The 18,505-nt window shown below is 42.1% G+C and overlaps 1 protein-coding gene across 2 annotated transcripts in view; it reads left to right on the top strand.

The window, feature by feature from the left end:
• cers3 (ceramide synthase 3) overlaps positions 1–18,505 on the top strand; it is a 57,606-nt gene that overhangs the window by 28,288 nt on the left and 10,813 nt on the right. Inside the window, exons 8-11 of one of the 2 annotated variants that reach the window (XM_008119340.3) lie at positions 6,026–6,154; positions 7,927–8,033; positions 8,264–8,420; positions 17,647–17,694. In XM_008119340.3, coding sequence (XP_008117547.1) covers positions 6,026–6,154; positions 7,927–8,033; positions 8,264–8,420; positions 17,647–17,694 — 441 coding nt within the window. The remainder of the gene's footprint in view (positions 1–6,025; positions 6,155–7,926; positions 8,034–8,263; positions 8,421–17,646; positions 17,695–18,505) is intronic. The other variant, XM_003226495.4, reaches the window with a different exon arrangement.

Genomic DNA, 18,505 nt, shown 5'->3' with positions numbered 1-18,505 from the left:
CGACGGCCCTGTTTGATCAAGCCTCCCCCCACCTAAGTTCAGCACAACGCTTCTTGGATCACCTTAAGGAGACCTGGGGAATCGAGGACAATTTGGAGGCAGCCGGTCACAAACTCCGGCGCCTCCTTCAAGGAGACAGACCCATGTCTCAGTACATAGCCGAGTTCCGCGTGCTGGCCCACAACACCGGCTGGAACGATGTAGCCCTCAGAGGACAATTTCGGGAGGGTCTCAACATTGAAATGCTGGAAGAAATCTCCAAGGTGGATCCTCCCCAGACCCTCGAGGCACTCATTGATCAATGTTTACGGGCTGAAGTCATGATTGCCAACAGGAAACAATGGGTTCGAGGCCAGGGCGGTAGAGCCGGGGCAAAACCCCCCGCTCCCGCCAGTGTTCAGCCACGTCCGGTGTGGAGACCCCCGCCGCCAACCCCATACCCCAGAGGAGGCGAGGAGGTGCCGATGCAGTTGGGCAATGTGCGTCCCAGACTAGATGCCGCCGAGAAGGCCCGTCGTCAACGCTTGAACCTCTGCTGGTACTGCGGGAACGGGGGCCACTTCGCCAGAGAGTGCCCAGCCAAAGGGAAGCCTGCCGCCCGTCTTGCGGCGGCGTCCTCCACGGAGTCGAAGGCGTCTGAGCCGACTGGCACACAGCCGGCGGGGGAAGCCAACGACCGGGTGTAGAGAGGCTCGCCAACCCGGTCAAAAAATCCATCCAAGAGCCGCCAACCGGGGTCCTGTTCCTTCTCGTGGTCACATTATGGTCAGCAAAAAGGGGACCCGTCATGATCCACGCCATGATAGACTCTGGAGCTACCAACAATTTCATCGATAGAGAGTATGCCGACTCTCTGGGATTACAATATCATGATTTCAAGAATGCCCGTGTGGTGCAAGCCATAGACGGCCGTCCCCTCAAGACGGGCCCCGTAAGCCAGTGGTCGGAACCCACCAGGATGTGGATAAGGGAACATATGGAAGAGATTTCCTTCTTTGTTACCGAGGTTCCCCATTTCCCTGTGATTTTGGGAATTCCATGGCTGACACTCCACGACCCTAACATCTCCTGGTCCAACAGAGAACTGCAGTTTGCTTCACCGTACTGCCAAAACCATTGCCTCGTAGCCAAGGTATGCCATGCCACAGACTCCGAGCCCATCATCACCTTGCCAAAGAAGTACTCCGAGTATTGGGATGTATTCAATGAGAAAGAAGCCGAAAAATTACCCCCACATAGACCTTATGACTGTGCCATTGACTTGGTGGAGGGGGCCCCGATCCCGCGAGGGCATCTCTACTCCCTGACTGAACCAGAGCAAGAAGCTCTCAGGGAATTCTTAGAGACAAACCTTCGCAAGGGGTTCATCAGACCCTCTCAATCCCCAGCCGCCTCCCCAGTGATGTTTGTGAAGAAGAAGTCAGGGGAATTACGCTTGGTGGTGGACTACAGAGCATTGAACAATATCACCAAGCGGAACAGCTATCCCCTGCCCTTAATCTCGGATCTACTGGACCGACTTCGAGGAGCCAAGGTCTACACCAAGCTGGATCTTCGGGGGGCTTATAATCTAGTTCGCATCAGAGAAGGGGACGAGTGGAAGACCGCCTTCCAGACTAAATTCGGATTATTCGAGTCCCGAGTTATGAATTTCGGTTTATGCGGAGCTCCCGCAACGTTCCAGCATTTTGTCAACGATATTTTTCAGGACTATCTAGACAGATTCTTGATAATCTACCTGGACGATTTTTTGGTGTTTTCCAGATCACAATCAGAACATGAGAACCACGTCAAAATGGTGTTGCAACGACTGCGGGATCATGGACTTTATGCCAAGCTAGAAAAATGCGCTTTTGATCTACAAGAGGTAGATTTCCTTGGCTACCGCATCTCGCCTCTAGGGCTTTCCATGGATCCAGCCAAAGTTTCAGCAGTATTGGAATGGCGGGCGCCAACTAACAAGAAAGAGGTGCAGCGTTTCTTGGGGTTCGCGAACTACTACCGCAAGTTCATTCCAGACTTTGCCCGCTGGTCCGACCCCATCACTAGCTGCATCCGTGGAAAGCAGCCTTTCCGCTGGACTGATCAAGCAGAGAAAGGGTTCCAGCAACTGAAGAAACTATTCACCTCCCAGCCAATTCTACAGCACCCAAATCCTGGAACCCCTTTTGTGGTGCAAGCGGACGCCTCTGATGTGGCAATTGGGGCTGTACTCTTACAACCGGTGGGAGATCACCTCCACCCCTGTGCCTTTTATTCTCGTCAACTAACCACACCAGAGAGGAATTACACCATTTGGGAAAAAGAACTACTGGCCATAAAGGCAGCCTTTGAAACTTGGAGACATTGGCTAGAAGGGGCCAAATTCCCCATTGAAGTCCACACTGATCATCGTAATCTAGAACATCTAAGAACTGCCCGCAAACTAAATCAGAGGCAGCAACGTTGGGCTTTATTCTTTGAACGTTTCAACTTCCAGATCCATTATGTGACCCCAGCTCAAACCAAGCAAGCAGACGCCCTGTCACGTAAACCGGAATACGCTGCAGGACGCAAGGAGACCTTTGAATCCCAACTGCTACAACCTGAGAACTTTGCCACGCTCACAGTGGGGAACACCAAATCCAGTCCCATTGGTTCAACTTCCCCTACTCCAGGACCCATCTGTGCTCAAGAAATCAGGGCTAGTCAGCAAGCAGATGCCTGGGCGCAGGACCAACTTCGCCAAGGTCTGCATTTTCCCTTTTCGCTTAAAGATGGGCTGCTCTGCTATAGAAATCATGTTTATATCCCACCCGGACCGGGCAGGGAAAAAGCGCTTCGTCTGTGTCATGACTGCAAACCAGCAGGACACTTCGGACTATTTAAAACCATGCATTTGATCCTAAGAGATTTTTGGTGGCCCAAGATCCGCAAGGATGTGGAAAAATATGTCAACACCTGCCCAGTATGCCAGCGCTCCAAGATACGAAGGGAGAAGCCCTCAGGGCTTTTGCACCCCCTTCCTACCCCATCTCGCCCATGGGAAATAATTTCCGCGGATTTCATCACTGACCTACCACCTTCCTGTGGATTCACCACGATCTTAGTGGTGGTGGACCTATTCACCAAGTTAGCCCATTTCATTCCCTGCGAAGGCCTCCCCACGGCCAAAGAAACTGCGGATCTATTTCTTCAGCATGTTTTCAGACTACATGGATTGCCCAAGAGTTTAGTCACAGACCGTGGATCTCAATTCACCTCTCGTTTTTGGAAGGCACTACAAAAACTACTGGGCATAGACTCTCGCTTATCCTCAGCTCATCATCCCCAAACAGATGGGCAAACGGAGCGCACCAATGCCACTTTGGAGCAGTATCTTCGCTGTTATGTAAACTACCAACAGGACAATTGGGCTTCTCTGTTACCACTGTCTGAGTTTGCCTACAATAATGGAGTTCAAGCTTCTACAAAAGAAACACCGTTCTTTGCAAACTACGGTTTCCATCCACGTTTCTTTCCCCCTGTCATTGAAACTTCAGAAGTTCCCGCAGCAGAGGATTGGCTGCAGGAACTCACAGCGGTGCAACAACTTTTGCTCCAGCAACTGGACCAAGCCAAGGAGGACTATAAACGCCACGCTGACAAACACCGCCAGCCGGGCCCCGAAATCAAGGTAGGAGATCGGGTTTTTCTGTCCACTCGCTTTCTGCCCTCCCACCGCCCATGCCGGAAGTTAGATGCCCGCTTCATTGGCCCCTATCCAGTGGTGGCGCAATTAAACCCCGTGACTTTCAAACTCCAACTTCCGCGTTCAATGCGCATTCACCCAGTGTTTCACCGTTCCCTGCTCCTTCCGGCGGATGGTGTGCGTCCTGATACAGACCAACCGGCCCCCCCTCCTGTTTTGATGAATGGGGAGGAGGAGTTCGAGGTTGAGGACATTTTGGATTCTCGCTTTCATCGCCGCCGCCTACAATATCTCATTGACTGGGTGGGTTTTGGGCCTGAGGAACGCTCTTGGGAAGACGCCTCCACAGTCCATGCTCCTGATCTAACCCGTCGCTTCCATCTGACCTATCCCACCAAACCGCGACCTCGCGCCTCGGGGAGAGGACCCCAGTTTGGGAGGGGCCCTGAGGAGGGGGATAGTGTGATGAACCATGGGCCTTGTAGTCCTGCTCAGGACATTGTAATCCCTGATGAAGATGAAAACTTGGGTTTTTTACCTTCCCAGTCTGAACTGGATTCCTCTCAGCCAGATCCTTCCCAGGCAGATCTGGAAACCTTGCACCTGCAAGAAAGTTGTGCCCCAGAAGTATGTCAAACAACCCCAGAGCCTACTTCTCCCGTGTTCTTGCGCCGGGAGTTTTGTAAACAACAGAGAAGTTTGGATTCAGCTTCGCGCAGGAGTGCGAGGATAGCAGCTAAGAATGTTGCCAATTAACATTGGTTCTCGTGAGAATCTTTAAGGAGTTTAACATCTGGTCTCAGAGTTTAGCTTTCGTTTCTGATTCCCAGAGAACCGCTTTGGTGAGAAAGTTGGACTCTATATAGGTGTTTTGCCCGCGTAGCAACTTCGCGGAGTCAATTCGTCAGCCTACGGAGCGAGTTGTGTCTGGACAGCGCGCTCCGATTCAAGCCTCGCTTCAGCTCAAGCCTTGCCTTGCTATCCAGCCTTCGCCTTGCTTCCCAGCCTTTGTTTACCTACGGACTTTGCCTTGTTTCCCAGGACTAATCCTTGCCTTGATTCACGGATTTTACCAAGTTATTCCACGGACCTTGTTCTTGTTCTTAGTTACCTTGTTCCACGTTCAAGCCTTGTTTCAAGTATCAAGTTATTTCCTAGCCACGCTCAAGTTTTATGGACTAAGGACCTTGTCATCTCCCCTCACTTTGCTTGGCAAAGTGAGTGTTTCGGTTATTGGATTACAACTTTGGACCTTAATATTTCTTATTGGACATTGCTTTTTTGGACTAATTCTGACCTTTCCTGAAGGGTCTAATTCTGGACTATTTTCTATACTTGTTTTTATTAACTTTATATATTCCTTCAATAAAGATATTAGTTAGATTCTGGCCTCTGTGAATGGTTATTGGTGCCTCTGCCGCCTGGGTCGTGACAGGTTATGAGTTCGAAGCTCGGGTCGGGTTAAGCCCCCGACCATTAAATAGCCCGGCTTGCTGTTGACCTATGCAGCCCCGAAAGACAGTTGCATCTGTCAAGTAGGGAAATTTAGGTACGCTTTATGCAGGAGGCTAATTTAACTAATTTACAACATCATAAAACTGCCAGCAAAACACGAGGAAAGGAATAAGGAAGTACAGTCACTAGTGGATGGTGAAGCAACAGCTCCCCCTGTGGCTGGAATCGTGAAGCTGGAAAAAAATGTTAAATGCCTCTGTGTTTGTCTATACTGTATGTTGTTTGTCTGTTGGCATTGAATGTTTGCCATATATGTGTTCATTGTAATCCGCGCTGAGTCTCCTTTGGGGTGAGAAGGGCGGAATATAAATACTGTAAATAAATAAATAAATAAATAAATACATATAGTGTGAACACTGTACCTGTGGGGGAAGATGAGCAAACCCTCTTGAAATGAAGGAACTGGCCTAAGAATACCATTTGAACCATTCTGGGGGACTTAGAAAATGCCTAAAGAGAACGTATTTTGTCAGAAGTAGATGACCGAATCCATAGATCATGTGGATACATGAGCAATACTTTATTCTTGAAATGGAGTCCTGTGCAAAATCTGTGTGCAATCTCTTGCTCCAATGAACTGTCACCTTGTGTATGTTATAGACGACTAGAGAAGGCAGTGATGACCTCTAAGACCTTGCTGGTCTGTTTTTCATTCATGGAAACAGGTTCCTGTATTTATGTTGCTGCAGTGCAGGTTCAACACTAGAGGACAGCCTTTGTTTATACAGCTGGTTAGCTTCGGGGCTTCCACCTGCTATGGCTTTCCTGAGACCAGATGTGTGTTTCCTTGTCATTCTACTTGTTGCCAGAAGAAAGGCTGATTCCTTGATTTCTCCATAGGACTTTAAAGCCCACGTGGTCCACCACTTTGCAGCCCTGGGTCTGATGTTCTGCTCCTGGAGCGCCAATTACATCCGACTTGGAACGCTGGTGATGATTGTCCACGACTTCGCCGATATTTGGCTGGAGGTGAACGTTGCTAGGATTTAGTGCCTGGCTTCCTTGACAGAGCTTGGCTTGTGGTTTATTTTGATATTCTCATATCTAGAGAGGCTCAGTATTCACACCCTCTCACCAGAACCCTAGTTAGCCCTTTCATAGAGAGCTTCATTTTGCAGGAGATGAGAACCATTCAGTGGGTTGGAAGGAATGAAATCCTTATAGAAAAGAAAGGCCTGTTTGGGTCTATTTCTCCAGATACAGCAGAAGTGGAGGATTCATATTGCTTGTGCACTTAAAACCACAATTCCGTTTACATAAGATTGGGGCATAGGCTTCAACATTACTATTATTATTATTTTATTATGGCACAGCAAACAAGATAGACATGCTGGATTTCATATCACCAAATCACAAGTCGAACACTTCCCAAGTGTCTAGGATTGTGTGATATATTTTCGGATGATGCGTGCAGATCCCAGTAGGGTGGCCTTTTGCAGTTGGCAGATCGTAATTTTGTCAATGTCTATTGTTTCCAAATGCCGGCTGAGATCTTTTGGCATGGCACCCAATGTGCCGATCACCACCGGGACCACCTGCACTGGTTTCTGCCAGTCTTTGAAGTTCGATCTTGAGGTCCTGATAACGGCTGAGTTTTTCCTGTTGTTTTTTGTCAATGCGACTGTCACCTGGGATGGCAACATCAATGATCCAAACCTTTTTCTTTTCCACAACTGTGATGTCTGGTGTGTTGTGTTCCTGAACTTTGTCAGTCTGGATTCGGAAGTCCCATAGTATCTTTGCGTGCTCATTTTCCATAACCTTTGTAGGTTTGTGATCCCACCAGTTCTTTACTGCTGGGAGGTGGGCCACGTAGTTGTGCCTCTGTTTGTAGTCTGTCTGTGCAATTTTCTTACAGCAGCTGAGGATATGATCAATGGTTTCGTCGGTTTCCTTCCTTCCTTATTATTATTATTATTATTATTATTTTTAAAGGACATTTAAATACCACAGATACATATATTAAAATGTACCTCTGTAAAAGCGACACACCAAAATGTATCTCTATAAATACGTATTAAAATACACAAAATAGAGATTAAACAAAGGACACTCATTTAAAATTCAAGACCTTTATTTATTTATTAGCGCCCTTCTCACACCAAAGGGGACTCAGGGCAGCTTACAAGTCATATGTATATACAATATATTATATTATTTGTATAGCACAATATAAGCATTATATATTACTATATTGTACTATAACACTATATTGTAAGATTATTAATAATATTACATGTAATATAAATCTACCATTATAATAGTGTATTATTATTATATTGTATTATATTACAATATTATTAATATTATATGCATATACAATATATTACATTATTAGTATAGCATAATATGATTATTATATATTAGGAGTGTGACAGGCAACAATGTGCAAACAGCTCCTGCTTACTGTGGCAATTTAAGGGAAAAGGCAGCCTATCCCAAAACTAAAGTGGTTCTCGAACTCATTCAGAACATTATTTCACGGAATCAGTATGGAACATATATGTAAATGTGGTATCGAATTCAGTAGGTCTATTTTGGGAACAATGACCTTCAAGAGGGGATCTCCCAATTTTTGGTCCTCCAGCTATTTTGGAGTTCAGCGCCCAGAACGAGTTTCCAGCATGGCCAGTGAGGCTGGATTCTTGGAGCTGAAGCCCAAGACAGATGAAGAACCAAAAGTTGAGAGACACTATTCTAAATATTCAAGGAAACCCTAATGTATTTGCTTGACATCTCAGGCTGCTAAGATGTTCAACTACGCTCGCTGGGAGAATACCTGCAGTGTCCTTTTTGTCATCTTCTCCATTGCATTCTTCATCACACGACTCATTCTCTTTCCTTTTTGGTGAGTTGAATTTTTTATGCATTGTATTTGCTTTAATCTCCCTTCCACATTCAGTTCATGTGCCTGCTTTTAATGGTAGCTCCTTTGTGTTGATTATTTTGTTTAAAGGTGACTTCCCTCGATTTTGTGATATCTGTTTTGCACCATTGTTTTTAACAACCACAAAAGGTTTACATTGAGTAATACAGCAGGGATCTTCTAAATTCATCACAATGTGTTGTGTATTTCAGGATCCTACGGGCTACACTATATTATCCTGCACTTTATACAGACACACTTGTCCCAGCCTACTTCTTCTTCAACGTACAGCTGTTGATTCTACAAGGTCTACATATCTACTGGGCATACTTAGTTTTCAACATTCTGAAGAAATTCATTTTTGTAAAGGTAAAGAAACCCAAGGGTTTGATGAAATTTTATAGAAATATTTTTGATGGTCCTCATTTACAACCATTCTATCTATCTATCTATCTATCTATCTATCTATCTATCTATCTATCTATCTATCTATCTATCTGATGATCCTCAATTACAGTCATCCTATCTATCTATCAGTCTATCTGATGATCTTCAGTTACAATCTATCTATCTATCTATCTATCTGTCATTTGACGATCCTCAATTACTATCATCCTATCTATCTGTCTATCTATCTCTCTGATGATCCTCAATTACAGTCATCCTATCTATCTACCAGTCTATCTGATGATCTTCAGTTACAATCTATCTATCTATCTATCTATCATTTGATGATCCTCAGTTACTATCATCCTATCTATCTATCTGATGATCCTCAATTACAGTCACTATCTATCTATCAGTCTATCAGATGATCTTCAGTTACTATCTATCTATCTATCATTTGATGATCCTCAGTTACTATCATCCTATCTATCTATCTATCTGATGATCCTCAATTACAGTCATCCTATCTATCAGTCTATCTGATGCTCTTCAGTTACAATCTATCTATCTATCTATCTATCTATCTATCTATCTATCTGTCATTTGATGATCCTCAGTTACTATCATCCTATCTATCTATCTATCTATCTATCTGATGATCCTCAATTGCAGTCATCCTATCTATCAGTCTATCTGATGCTCTTCAGTTACAACCTATCTATCTATCTATCTATCTATCTATCTATCTATCTGTCATTTGATGATCCTCAGTTACTATCATCCTATCTATCTATCTATCTATCTATCTATCTATCTATCTGATGATCCTCAATTACAGTCATCCTATCTATCTATCAGTCTATCTGAAGCTCTTCAGTTACAATCTATCTATCTATCTATCTATCTATCTGTCTGTCATTTGATGATCCTCAGTTACTATCATCCTATCTATCTATCTATCTATCTATCTATCTGATGATCCTCAATTACAGTCATCCTATCTATCTATCAGTCTATCTGATGATCTTCAGTTACAATCTATCTATCTATCGTTTGATGATCCTCAGTTACTATCATCCTATTTATCTATCTATCTGATGATCCTCAATTACAATAATCTAATCTATCTATCTCAGTGGTTCCCACTCTTTTTTTGACCAAGGACTATTTGACCAGGGACCATTTTGATCAGGAACCACTCTCCACATTAGTACCTAAAGGGTTACCAATCAGTTTTTGGTCAACTTTAAATTTGGTTTGGTTATTTGGGGTGCTGATTCAGAAAATTGCATTGGATAAACCACATCAGCTCTAGTTTCTGATATAGAACTCATGCCATCCAGTAGATGCCATCTGTTTGCCCAGAGAAAACCATATTTAATAATCTAGAGCTGATGTGGTCTATCCAATGTGATTTTCTGAATCAGCCCCCCAAATAACCCCTAAAAACAAAGACACCAAGGCAACCCCGCTTCCAGGTGCTACATGGAAAGGCTCTGCTCAGGTGGAGGGAGGAGGAGGAGAAGCAGCAGTCAGGAGGCTTGTTGTCACATCTTTCGTGGGTAGTCAACCTCTCCCCTACTGACATCCTTGTTGCCTTGGCACTATAAGAGGGTTTGTTGAGACCAGTCCCTTTTGTTGCAACGGTGTTGTAACAATGAGGCCGCGGACCATATTTTAGTTCTTTGGGACCACTAGTGGTCCACGGACTACAGGTTGGGAACCACTGATCTATCTGATGATTCTTAATTACAATCATCCTATCTGTCTGTCTGTCTATTTATCTATCTATCTAATGATCCTCAATTACAGTCATCTTATCTGTCTGTCTATCTATCTATCTATCAGTCATCTATCTGATGATCCTCAATTACAATCCTTTCAACTACCTATCTAACTAATCATCCACCTATCTGCCTGACTGTCTGTCTATCTGATGATCCTCAATTGCAACCATCTCAACTATCTGTCTAGCTATTCATCCACCCATTATGTTTGACCACACAGTATTCTTATAAAGGAAGCAAATGATGTGTAACCTTCCTGAGAAGTGCGAATGTAGGCAATAGAAGAAATAACAGTGAGAAGAAAGGAGTGGAAAAGAAAGAAAGGGGAGACACATTGCTAAGGAGGGCTGAATACTGCAGCAATTGCAGGTATCAGCATTGCTTTATGGGGGAACAATCCAGCCAGCAATAACTTACTGCGATCAAGTTATATCTTTGGAAAATTTCAAGTTTTCCAGAATTTGTCTTGAATATTAAAGAGTAACAAAGATGGGAGTAAGGAGGATAATGAGGTAGAGATGCTTTTTCAATAGCAGTTGCACTGAAATGAACAAGAATTTGGAAAAGGGAACATTTCTGGATTCCAGATTCCTGAATCCCACAGCTAGAATGGTCATTCAACAATAATGTTGTTGTTGTTGTTGTTGTTGTTGTTGTTACCCGAAATGAACAATGACTCTGAAAAGGCTTCATTTCTGGACTCCATGTCCCTGGATCCCACAACTAGCATGGCCATGGTCATTCAACAATAATGATGATGACATTGTTATTATTATTGTTATTATCTAAGCTGAAATGAACAAGAACTTGGAAAAAGGGGACATTTCTGGACTTCAGATCTCTCAATCTCACAACTAGCATGACCATGGACAATCAATAATAATGATCATGATGATGATAGTGTTATTGTTATTATTATGCAATTACCGAGCTCTCCTTGCAGCTCTCCTTGTTGCAAATTCTATAAGTGCCAAAGACTTAACTTTTCCAAGAATGGAGGAAATGTAATGTTGAGGAATTAGTTTGGGTGCAAAATTATACCCATTCCAGGTAGAGCAGGTTGAGGTGGACAAGCTATTGTGGTTTTCTCCTAGATTGGATCAACACTGAGAACTTATTCCTGGATATAGCCAATCTAGGACAGTGATGGCCAACCTATGACACGCGTGTCAGTACTGACATGCCTAGCCATTTTTGCTGGCACGCTGCTGCATGCAGACTGATTGGATGACTATGTCTTTTGTGGCCAAATTTGGTGTGATTTGGTCCAGTGGTTTTGTTGTTTACTCCATGGGAATTATGCACTATATATATATATATATATTCTATTATTGTAGTATATTATCATATTATTACTATTATATTATTCATTATTCATGACTACATTGAAATTAGAATAGAGAGAAATCAGTGTGGAAACTGCAAGAGGTAGCATAGATTGTTGTACATGGAAATAGTGGTAAGAAATAGTTTTTGGTTTATTAAATAGTTATATATTACTGTTATACATTTTCGTTATTTAAACTATACATATTGGGAAATTATGTTTTTTTTCTCGAAGTGGCACACCACCCAAGTCATGCTAGGTTTTTTGGGGAATTTTGACACACCAAGCGCAAAAGGTTGCCCATCATTGATCTAGGAGAATAGCAAATGCCATATTGGCCCCAGGGTGGTTTAGATTTGCCATCCCTTTGTGCTGAATGGTCAGCGTAGATTTGTCCCTGGATAAGCACATGCAAAAAAGCCAAACTAAATGGCTCCTTTGCCGACTGAGATGACTTCGGCCGATATGCACTCTATATCTGTTTTCCATCCTGGCAGCAAACCTGGCAGCAGAAAGAGCCTGCACCTTCAAACCTGTCAAACTAATTTCAGAAAGAACCTGTTTGACAGGCCGAGTCCTGGGGCAGAGACTGTTTGGAGAAGAAGTCATATTAGCAAGACTTTTTGTCTGCTAACGTAGAATTGTTAAGGTAATTCATTCAGATTCAGGCAGCACGTAATGTTAATATATTGCAAACATGAAAACTGTCATTTGCAACTTATTAATTGCTGGAGGAATGCAGTCAATTCTAAACTGTAACCTTAGGGCAGAACTATTTGTGCAAAGGAGGCGCACAGTTATTTCTAACAGCATGCCATCTATGCAAAAGTGGTTCCTGCTCTTCTTTGCTTTCTGTGATGGTGAGGAAATTCATAGCAAGAAGGCAGGAAATATTATTATTATATAAACTATATTATTATATTGTACAAGTTGAACAAACTTTTATCCCGAATTCCAAATTCCAAAATTGCCCCCATTGGATGACTGAGATAGTGACATCTTTGCTCTCTGATGATTTATTCTACACAATATTGAAAAATATTGTTAAAAAATACCTTCACACTCTTTGTATAAGGTGGATATGAAACATAAATGATTTTCCTGTGAAGACTTGGGTCTCATCTCCAAAATAGCCGATTAAGTAGGTATACATCTACCTTGGGGAAATAGGTTGGGATATAAATAAAGTTTTATATTATTAGTATTATTAGTATTAGTATTATTACATTCAAATATCTGAAACAATCGAAAATCCAAGCTACTTCTGGTACCAAGGATTTCTGATAAGGGATACACATGTTATACTCAAAAGTGTAACAATAACCATAGTAATTAATCACTATTATTAAGTCTTAAATGGTTTAATAATCTATTATTATTATTATTATTATTTAGCCCCCCCTTGATTTTTTTTACATAAAATTGGTACAGTTTGGACAAACTTAATGCATTATTGTGAGTATAATTTAAGTGTTAAATAGTTCAATATGTCTAAATATTAACAGTTTTGGTATTATTGAACAATAATTAATCATTAAATCCCCATTATTCTTCACATATTTTTCTTAACCATTTCAAAAGAACTTTTTGCAAAAGTCTAGCTGACAGGTAGAATTTTCGAGGTGGAACATTTAACTAATGATTTTGAATTTATTTTCTTGAAGGGGATTTTTTTCCCCAAGCTTGTAATGCATTTTCAGGTTAAATCAGGCAGATGAAATGCAGATTTTGCATCCCATTTCCCTTCTTTTTGGGTTTTGGCTGCCATCTTGCTGTCCGTGGATTTCTGTTGCTAAGAAACACATTTTGTTTCCCTAATACGACTCAGTTGTGGAGTTAGAGTACCCTCTTGGTTCAGATTTCCAGCACCATGGCAACATATATAGAACTGTAATGCCTAAACATTGGGTGGATATTTTAGGGGAAAGGTCTTAAACACATGGAGAAGGAAGAATGTGAGAGGATGCACAGACTGGAAGTGTCTTGCCAAAGGGAATCCACTGAGATTTCATGATGCGTTTCCTGAGCTGAATGAAGAGCAGTGTTATACATCTGTGCTACTAAAGCCAAATGAAGGCCAAACACTTTTAGCAAACATTTCTTAAAGGATACTGCTGTTGAAAAAGGTCTGCAGATGCCTGTAGCCAGGATTCTGGACCAGACTTGCAGCGACAGGAAAAGCTGAGCTGAAAATAACACTGGCTTGTTTAGTTCCTTTTCCCTATTGAAAATGTCTAGCACTGGAGGAGAGGGTGGGGACATGACATCAGTAAACACGAAGCCGGGTTTGGGAACGTGGTCTCAAAGCTCCTTTTTGGGTCGAGTCCAGATCTCGCATGAAATTCTATCATCCCTTTCTACCACTTGGGCAGCCTTCCACACTAACTTCTTTTCTCTAACTTTTTTCAGTAAGGGGAGAGGACACTGATGGCTTACATATGTCCCAAAAGTTTTGCTTTTCTTCCATATTCTGAATATTTGAACATCTTGAAGGTGGTGAAAATTGTAAACTTCAGTACACTTTGCACAAAAATTCTACTTTGTCTGCTCTGGCCCAATTCGTCCATTTATACTTGACATCCACCCCACCCGTCAACCACAAAGGTTCCCAAAGAAGCCTAAAATTAGAGTTCTCTACCCTCAGGCTTACACACTAAATAGGACTCAACACACAGGGAGAAAGAGACCGGGGGGGGGGGGTCATCTGCTGCCTACGATGACAAGGAAAATGGGAAAGGTTGGTGAGCGCCATCCCATGCTCCCAAGCCACCTGAGCCTGAGAAGCACGGGAAAGCCATGCAAATAGTTTCGGTTGATTCTGTCTTGGAACCAACCCAACTGTTGACATTTGCTTAAAGTTGCAGTGTGTTCCAGATTCTGGGAGAGAATTTTTTTTAGAAAGGCTTACATTCTTTCCACCACAATATGGAGAAATTTGTGAGTGTGGATAAATTGATACCAAAAACAGAGAGAAATCCAATTCGAACCCATCCTTAGATGGCTGACTATGCTTAACAGCAGCATCCAGCCTTAATATTGCTTTGAACCTTCACAGTCATCTCTCAACTCCGAGAGATAAATTTGGAAAATCAGTGAAGGGTGCAAAGAACATAGCTTCTGAAATGAGTTGTGGAGCTTTCATATTGCACAGTACTAGCTCCAATAATGCTTTGTCCATGCCAATGTAGTTGTCACCTGTTTCCTAATACAGTAGAGTCTCACTTATCCAAGCTTCGCTTATCCAAGGTTCTGGATTATCCGAGCCATTTTTGTAGTCAACGTTTTCAATGATATTTTGGTGCTAAATTCGTAAATACAGTAATTACAACATAACATTCCTGCGTATTGAACTACTTTTTCTGTCAAATTTGTTATATAACATGATGTTTTGGTGCTTAATTTGTAAAATCATAACCTAATTTGATGTTTAATAGGCTTTTCTGTCAGAGTAAATCGCAGCGTAGCAGCAGTTGTATGTTGTCAATGGAGCGCAGAAACGATGAGACGTCAGAAACGATGTTAAAATATATATACAAAACTTGACTGTACAAAACAAACAGACTTGCAGACGAATACAGGCTTGGCTTTCACTCTAAGCAGACACAAACTCAGAACAGAGCAAGATCTCAACTGACTCAATCAGTAATGTACAAACACACTTGAGTCTGGATACTCCCCAGACACATCAAGGTCAACACAGCTTCTCAGTCATTAACTCTTTACAGACTATAGCATACTCAGGATGATGCAACCTGTATGCAATACATACCAGACACAAATTTCATTTAAACACTACTAATACACAAATCCCACATTAACATTTTCCTTAATCCCTCCTTATTATCCAAGATATTAAAATAAATAAATAAATAAAACTTTATTTATATACTGCCCTATCTCCTGGATGGGACTCAGGGCGGTTTCCAATCATAAAAACAACACAAACATTACAAACATAATAACACATTATTAAGCAAAGTAAAAATACAATTATAGAAATAAATAACACTTACATGACCTGATCAAGGGGACAGGAACCATAAACCCAATATATTAAAATGTATCATTTTAAGTTAGAGAAATCTTGTGCAATATATTCAGGCCCAGAAACCGGTGGTATTCCAATGTAATTACTGAAAAACCTGCTGACACCACCAGGTCATAACAAGCCCTATGAGGAGAGGCTTAAAGAACTGGGCATGTTTAGCCTGCAGAAGAGAAGGCTGAGAGGAGACATGATAGCCATGTACAAATATGTGAGGGGAAGTCATAGGGAGGAGGGAGCAAGCTTGTTTTCTGCTGCCCTGCAGACTAGGACACGGAACAATGCTTCAAACTACAGGAAAGGAGATTCCACCTGAACATCAGGAAGAACTTCCTCACTGTGAGGGCTGTTCGACAGTGGAACTCTCTCCCCCAGACTGTGGTGGAGGCTCCTTCTTTGGAGGCTTTTAAACAGAGGCTGGATGGCCATCTGTCGGGGGTGCTTTGAATGCGATTTCCTGCTTCTTGGCAGGGGGTTGGATTAGATGGCCCATGAGGTCTCTTCCAACTCTACTATTCTATGATTCTATGATTCTAGGTCTTCAGTTCCTTACGGAAATTGGATAATGTAGGGGGTTGCCTGATCTCTTTTGGCAATGCATTCCAGAGCTTATTTGCTTATCCAAGCTTCTGCCGGCCCGTTTAGCTTGGATAAGTGAGACTCTACTGTACCTCCAAATCTGTACAGGATAGTAGATCCAAAGTATGTCTAACTCATGTTTTAGACCATGTTTTGTTGAAACCCTCAGCCACTCCAGACAAGGCACTCTTGATGTTTGTGTGTTGAAATTCAAGAAGTACCTTAACTCACCCCCAGATAATATCCATCTTCTAGACAACTGGTAGCTATAGGTCAACAGAATCCAAATCTTATCTAAAGATGGATATGTTCTATATAAGTACTTGAAAGTGGTAGGCTACTAGATGTGCAGATATTTCTCCATATTGTGGTGGAAAGAATGCAGATATCAAGACCCTCTTGGAAGCAGGCAGAAGAGAAAATTTCCCCAGTGAACTTATTCTGAGATCCAGAAGGTTCACACTACAAGGAGGGCGGTGACATGCTGTGGAGGAGGCACAGAGATGCAACTATGCGACAGCCGTGGCATAGTCTGCAAAACCATTGTGTAATGAGATACTAGATAGTTACCCTCTTACTCAACATTGACAAGAGCAGTTTAGCCTGTGGTCATGCCAGCATTTGTAACAACTTGGGCCTTAATAGGTTAGTTGAGAAAGGTTGGGTGGGATGCCTCCATCTCTTGTTCAACTTAGACTCACTCCACACACCCCATGCTTTGCTGACAAAACCTCCAGAATTGAGGAACCAACATATTCTGAGTCATTAACCACAACTCATTTTGACTTTGATGCTCAGCATGTGCGGCTTCAATATCTTTATGGGGCTTCTGGCCAAGAGGTTTTGTCTTTCACTGTAATGTGGTTATGGGTTTGTAATACATTGTTGAGACATAGCAAGAATGTGTAATGCAGAACTCCCGCTGGGCCACGTAGATTGTATGCTCATTACTCTTGGTTTTGATTGTCCTATTTACCTGTACGATACGTCCCCATATCCACAAAGGATACATTACTGAACACAGCGGAAATAAGAAATGGCGGATAAATAGTGAACCATATTGCAGTGAACAATTTCAGCAGACATTACCATAGAGCAGGCTTGTACAACCCGCAACCTTCCAGGTGTTTTGGGATTCAGCTTCCAGAATTCCTGGGATGCAAGAAGCAATTGAAGTGTCCAGAGCCATTATTGGCCTCTTCTTCTTCTGCCATACAGTTTCTAGAAAAGAAGGTGCATTTGTGGAAATGCTGTGAGGTAAAATACAAAATGGTGTGATGTAGAAGTATTTCATAACTGAAGGGTTTATACTGTCCAGGATCTAAACCCTCCTCTTCTCACCATTGTGAATGAAACGTTCTTGCTCCTACATTTCTGGCATGTCATACCCGCCGACGTCTTACCTTCTAGGCAGCTTCTGTTGTTTTTGTTTTGGTTGTCAATCATTTTATAGCCAATTACCCTTTCCAGGTGCTCAGGATTCCTATCCCAGCTTGGGCTAATATAAGCAATGATAAGGTAAGTTGCATGCAATATCTGCATGCCCTCCTTGACGTGCTGTGTCTGTCTCTGAAACTTTTTTCATCATTATTATCATCTTATCATTATTATTATCATCATCATCATCTCTTCTCTCTCTCTTTTTCAAGTAGAACCTGACCAAATCAAACCAAGCCATGCTGCGAAATAGATCCTTACAAATAGAGTTCCTGATTCCTTTGGGCTAAAGTTCTTTCTAATCCTGGAATGCGTCATTGATTCCCTTGAGATCTGTCTTAATCATGTTATCCTGACAAATCATCTTCTCTTCTGAAACTCTTGTCCCAGTTGAGGGAAGCTGGCCCACTGGCCTTTCATTACCAGGAGACTTATTTATTTATTTATTATTTACAGTATTTACCGTGTTTCCCCGAAAATAAGACAGTGTCTTATATTAATTTTTGCTCCTAAAGATGCTCTAGGTCTTATTTTCAGGGGATGTCTTATTTTTCCATGAAGAATTCACATTTATTGTTGAACCAAAAAATGAACATTTATTATATACTGTACAGTAGTTGTCATCATAAACCAGCATAACCAGACAAACTGTGAATCCTATCAAGAATTTCTTGTTACTACCAATATTTCCATGTACAACACTTTATGGTACGTACATTTACCGATCCTGCATGCTCTGGTGTTCTGTTCGGCGGGCATGCTTCCAAACAAAAACTTTACTAGGTCTTACTTTCTGGGGAGGCCTTATATTTAGTCATTCAGTAAAACCTCTGCTAGGTCTTATTTTTGGGGGATGTCTTATTTTAGGGGAAACAGGGTATATTCCATCCTT

This window comes from Anolis carolinensis, unplaced genomic scaffold, assembly GCF_035594765.1.
Source record: "Anolis carolinensis isolate JA03-04 unplaced genomic scaffold, rAnoCar3.1.pri scaffold_11, whole genome shotgun sequence".
Lineage (NCBI taxonomy): Eukaryota > Metazoa > Chordata > Lepidosauria > Squamata > Dactyloidae > Anolis > Anolis carolinensis.
This window is presented reverse-complemented; position numbering and strand designations above follow the sequence as displayed.